Below are 6,323 nucleotides of genomic sequence, written 5' to 3' on the forward strand. Positions count from 1 at the left end.
CCAACCTACACGCTCTACCATTTTTGCACATTCCCCCTGAATTACCCTGTATAAAAACTTTAACTTAGTCCCTCAAAAATTGGAGAGGTTATTTGAGGCTATCCGAACAATAGTGGCTTAACCCACTTCTTTTTTCAAAATTGAGTTTTTCATTAAAATGGGTCTCTAAAAATATCTATTTTAATACAACAAAAAAAAATATGCGCCCAGCTATACTCAAAACTAGATAGCACTCAAGAAAGTGTTGTTTTAAAAAACCCTATTTCTTAAATCTCTCGTAGCTCAAAACTGAACTTTATGGCTTAAGCCACTATTCTTTTCATAGTCCATTTTTGCATTAGATTGATATGTATACTTTGTTCTTACTCAAGCACACCTCGACTTGTACCGGACTGTATTTGCTGACTTCTGAATATTATGTCTATAGTAAACAGAGATGTGAATTTTATATTCATAGAAAAAGAATATTGACTAAAATGATAATCGAAATTATTTGTATTTCACAAGGTCACACAATTACCTTTTTATACTAATATTTAGCATTTCATTCTCTTGCTTTACGAAAGTCCACACCCAATTGTATCATTGGAAAATTATTTGAAGAAGGTTTCTAAAAAAAGATGTTACTGATGTTGCACTAAAAATATAAACGCAACCAAAAAAACTTTTTTGTTAAGTCTAATTTCAATACTCGAAACAGGTTCTAAACAGGTTCATTTTATTTTGATATAACCAAACATAAGTCCTTTAAACTAAGACCGTCCTTCTAATTGTTTATTCCTTAATCACATTAGTTGATGACGGATTTTTCCTTACATGTATGGAATATTTTGTCCATTCCATAAAATATTCAAACCTGAAGCTGCTGATAAGAAGATGATTTGTTGTTCTTATCAGCATCAATTTCGATTTTGAGCATGAAACACTGTTAAACTTGGAGAGGTGAATTCAGTCAATCGTTACAATCGAATGAAAATTGATCACAAGTCGCGAGCAACATTAAATTTTTTTCTTTTTTCGGTGATATTAAAATAATATAATTTTGTGTGTTAAAATGAATCGTTTAACAATCAGATCAACCTCTTCACACCTTTTGTGTGTTAAAAAACTCAGTGAAAACTATTTTAAAGGCAGTGCAAAATACTTTGCAACTGCACATGATGTTTTATATCCTACAAAATCGGATTTTCCTAGTCGTCATATTGGACCACGTAAAACGGATGTTGTTGCCATGCTTGATACCTTAGGTTATAAGGTATTAAATCTAATCATACATGTCAATCTAAAGTTTAAATGACTAATCAAAACTTTATAATTTAAGTCACTCAATGAACTCACGGAAAAAGCAGTACCAAAGAAGATTCAACTTAACAGAGACTTAAATCTCGACAAACCATTAAGTATGAAATATTGTTATCAATCTTATAAAACATAAGACATGACATTTTGCGAATTGTTGTTGATTTCTTATCAATAAGGTCAAGTCATTTGAGAGCACATTGTTATTGATATGAGAAATTAAAATTGTATACGTAGACCCCCACTGGAGCTAAGAAAATATTTACGTAAATAGGAAGATAGTGATTTTAAGATGAAGAAAATAATAAATACTCACTTTTCTGACGTAGCAAGTCTCGTCTATAGTTTATAAGGCAAATGCTATTTGTTATCATGTTTTTGAGATATTGCATGATTTTTTAATCTTTTCTTTTAGTTTACTATTTTAAAATTGAATATTTTCAAAAGTGCAAAGACTTATTTCTGCAGAAAACTTACAAATTTGTTAATATCTATTATATCGAATGGCGCCCAAGCAAGGATTTTTTAAGTTTTCTAATTATTTGATAACCTTAATTAGAAATCAATTTGTTCTTGATGAAAGTTTTTGTTTACACGCAGAAGACCAGCTTAAATTGAGCGGATTTTTGAATTGTTTTTTGCCAAGATGACTCCCGTCTAAAATTAAGCAAAAGTCAACTTAATTTAAGATGAAAATCGTTTTAATATCATAAAAATAAAAAGATTTTCATCTTAAATTATGTGGATTTCCTCTTAATTTGAGACGGAAGTCATCTTGGCAATAAGCCATGCAGAAATCCGCTTAATTTAAAGTGATCTTTTCTCAGTGTACAAATTATTTCGTTAAATGGCGTCCAATTCTTAATTAATGACGAGTCTAATGTTTCTATTTTGAGATAAAACACAACAAACGCCCACACGAGGCAATGTTTTTTAAAATTAAGTCTAGTACGCAGATATCGCTTTATTTTAGGTGACATTTTTTTCTTTTCCGTATTTCTTTGCTTTTTTTTCAAAACTGTGACATATGCTAAATGTGCAGTTGGAAACAAAAAAATGAATTTTTAGGTGAAATTTTATACAACTCGGCTAAAATTTTTAATTCAATTTTAGTTCGGCTAAATTTTGTATGGGGATTTAAATTTAGCTCGATCTGCTTACTAGGATTTAAATCAAAAGACAAGAAATAAACCTAAACGATGTCATCTTACTTAAAATAGCTAGAGTCTTGTACGCAGCTAAAGCCAACCGAAATTTTCCATACAAAATTTCGTTAACGAAATCTTGTTTTATTTTTGCTTTAAAACTTATTTTCTGATGTTTTTTCTTGAATTTTTTGAATTGTATTTTTATTATTTTTACTTTTCTTAATACCGATGGTATTTTTTCGTTACCGAAATTTTGAAGCTGTTGACTTAAAAATTGTTCGTTTCGCTACAGCTGCGTACTAGGATTAACAGCATGAAAAAGTTTAGCAAACAACATAATAGAATAGCTAAATGGCGCCCAACGTAAGATCAATCTTTTCTCGTTGAAGTCAATATTAGCTTTCGTAGTTTTTTACTTCAAAATACGAGGTTTAGACAATCTTTATAGATAAAAAATGTTTGTTTAATAAAGTGGTTGAAAAATAACTTTATTGAAAGAATTTAAGGGTATATATGATTTTAAAGTTCATGATCTTATGTCTTGTACAAATAATGTAATTTTATATTTTGTTGCCTGGTTATTAATGAGGTTTAATATTTTAGGTGAGCACGAATTGATTGAGAGAATCCGGTCAATTGCAAATAAGAATGAAATTTGGAGATCATACATTGGTATGGGTTATCACAACTGCTATGTGCCACACACCATACAGCGAAATATATTTGAAAACCCAGGATGGTACTATTATTTAATATTTTGTGACCCCAAGATTTTTTTTTTAATATATTTTTTTTTTTAATTTTCTTAAAAAGGACAACACAATATACTCCATATCAACCAGAAATTGCCCAAGGACGTCTTGAATCTCTACTTAATTACCAGACACTAGTTTCAGAAATGACTGGACTTGATGTTGCAAATGCATCGCTGCTCGATGAAGGAACTGCAGCAGCTGAAGCTATGTGTTTATGTGCTAGGTAATAGACTATTATTTACTTTGGTTAATCAATACCATAATAATCTTTTTTAGACACAATAAACGCAACAAATTATACCTTTCGAACAAGGTACATCCCCAAACTATTTCTGTTGTTCAAACTCGTGCATCAGCCTTAGAACTTGATATTGAAGTTGGACCAATTCAAAATGCCGATTTAAAGAGTCGTGAGTTTGCAGGAATTCTCCTACAATATCCCGATACCTATGGAGATGTCAATGATTTCGAAAGTATCTCAGAACTTGCTCGGAAAAATGGAGTAAGTGCTTGAAAAATCTTTTCCACTTCACTTGTTTTTTAATTAATTTTCCTTTGAAGACTCTAACAGTGGTAGCAACTGATCTCTTAGCATTAACTCTGCTTAGACCCCCAGCAGAATTTGGAGCTGATATAGCTATTGGAACATCCCAACGTTTGGGTGTTCCACTTGGATACGGAGGTCCCCATGCAGGATTTTTTGCCTGCAAGCAAAGTCTGGTGCGACTTATGCCAGGACGAATGATTGGTGTCACAAGGGACGCAGATGGTCATGATGCTTACAGATTAGCTCTTCAAACTCGCGAGCAACATATAAGACGTGACAAGGCCACCAGTAACATCTGTACCGCTCAAGCTTTGCTGGCGAATATGTCTGCAATGTTTGCCGTTTATCACGGACCACATGGGCTCAAAGAAATAGCCAAACGTATCCATCACTCAGCACTCACTCTTTATGCTGGTCTAATAAACGCTGGACACTCTGTTAGTAACCAGCGTTTCTTTGACACCCTTCATATTGTTCCTTCCGATTCAATGACAATTGAAGAAATTCGTTCGCGTGCCGAAAAGAAGAAAGTAAACTTCAGGTATTTCCCCGATGGTGCAATAGGTGTTGCTCTTGATGAAACTGTCTCCCCCAGTGATATTTCGGATCTCTTATGGATTTTCGGATGCAAACCTATTGAAGAAGTTCTCGCGGAAACAGATATTACAAAGAATTCAATTGAGAATACGAAATTTTTGAGAACATCAGCTTATTTGACCCATCCTATATTTAGCACTCATCACAGTGAGTCAAGAATGGTTCGATATATGAAAAAGTTGGAGAATAAGGATATTTCCTTGGTGCATTCTATGATTCCCCTGGGATCTTGCACGATGAAGCTGAACTCTACAACTGAAATGATGCCATGTTCGTTCCATCATTTCACAGACATTCATCCGTTTGCACCCGTTGAGCAAGCTCAGGGCTACCATCAAATGTTTCAGGAACTTGAAAAAGACCTCTGTGAGATAACTGGTTATGATAAAATATCATTCCAGCCAAATAGTGGCGCCCAAGGCGAGTATGCTGGTTTACGTGCTATTAGATCTTACCACGAGCATCGAAATGAGAGTCACCGAAATATATGCTTGATCCCAATTAGTGCTCACGGAACAAATCCTGCATCGGCACAAATGGCTGGCATGAAGGTGGAACCAATTCGTCTAAAGTCAGACGGAAGTATAGATATGGCTCACTTGAAGGACAAAGTGTCCGAACACGAACGTGATCTTTCTTGCTTGATGATAACCTATCCCTCGACAATGGGAGTGTTTGAGGAGACTGTTGCTGACATTTGTGATATGATTCATGCTCATGGTGGACAGGTGTACCTTGACGGAGCTAATATGAATGCTCAAGTCGGTCTGTGTCGTCCTGGAGACTATGGAAGTGATGTGTCTCATTTGAATTTGCATAAGACATTTTGTATTCCACACGGTGGAGGTGGTCCAGGAATGGGTCCAATTGGGGTGAAGTCTCATTTGGCTCCTTACCTGCCTGGTCATCCGGTTATAAGTCCTCTAGAATGCGAAGCTAACAGTTTTGGGGTCGTAAGTGCGGCGCCATTTGGTAGTTCTGCAATTCTGCCAATATCATGGTCATACATCAAACTGATGGGAAGTCGAGGTTTAAAACGAGCAACACAGGTTGCCATCCTAAATGCCAATTATATGTCCAAACGTCTCGAAGGGGAATATAAGACATTGTTCAAAGATCCCAAAAATGGTCTAGTAGCTCATGAATTCATCTTAGATGTTCGGGATTTCAAGAAAACTGCTAATATTGAAGCAGTGGATATTGCCAAACGATTGATGGATTATGGATTTCATGCTCCGACAATGTCATGGCCTGTCGGAGGCACTCTTATGATAGAACCAACTGAATCTGAAGACAAACAAGAATTGGATAGATTTTGTGAAGCAATGATATCTATTCGAGATGAAATTAGAGAAATCGAAGAAGGTCGAATGGACAAGAGTGTTAATCCATTGAAGATGTCACCACACACGCAGGCGCAAGTTGTTTCGGACAATTGGAATAGACCATATAGTAGGGAATTGGCTGCTTTTCCAGCGGTATGTTTTTTGTTTTAAATTTTGATTTTTTTTTTAATAAAATAATTTTTTTTTATAGCCTTTTGTGAAATCTGAATCAAAAATGTGGCCAACAGTTGGACGAATTGATGATGCATATGGTGATAAGCATTTGGTGTGTACGTGTCCGCCTATTCTACCAGAATTTTAATTTGTAAAATATTTTTTTCAGTTAAAATAGTTTTAATAAATGTTCATATAACTATGATTTGTAAATAAAATAAGAATCTCTATAAAATGATTTCTTGCCATGAAAGAGGTATAAAGGGCACTATATTTTGGTCAATCGAATTTGTACTAGGGAACAAAAATGGTTCTCCAAGATCTCCTGGAGTCTTAGATTTGATAGTATCTTTCCTCATGGCATTTTGCCTTTCCAATTTGTTTTATATAGAGGAACGGACCAAGTAAAAAAAAATCCAAATCTATTGCCCAAAATTCACGCATGGTTTGACTCTACTAAAATCTTTCATTAGTTCGA

The 6,323-nt window shown here is 34.4% G+C and overlaps 1 protein-coding gene across 1 annotated transcript; it reads left to right on the plus strand.

Moving 5' to 3' along the window:
* Positions 1-945: 945 nt before the first annotated feature.
* On the plus strand, positions 946-6,080 carry LOC129915495 (glycine dehydrogenase (decarboxylating), mitochondrial). Its single transcript, XM_055995052.1, has 7 exons — positions 946-1,255; positions 1,322-1,400; positions 3,051-3,186; positions 3,261-3,425; positions 3,479-3,704; positions 3,764-5,824; positions 5,883-6,080. Exons 1-7 carry the CDS (start codon positions 1,055-1,057, stop codon positions 5,991-5,993), a joined length of 2,979 nt encoding a protein of 992 aa, XP_055851027.1. The 5' UTR covers positions 946-1,054; the 3' UTR covers positions 5,994-6,080.
* Positions 6,081-6,323: the final 243 nt, after the last annotated feature.

Source organism: Episyrphus balteatus, chromosome 3 (assembly GCF_945859705.1).
Source record: "Episyrphus balteatus chromosome 3, idEpiBalt1.1, whole genome shotgun sequence".
Lineage (NCBI taxonomy): Eukaryota > Metazoa > Arthropoda > Insecta > Diptera > Syrphidae > Episyrphus > Episyrphus balteatus.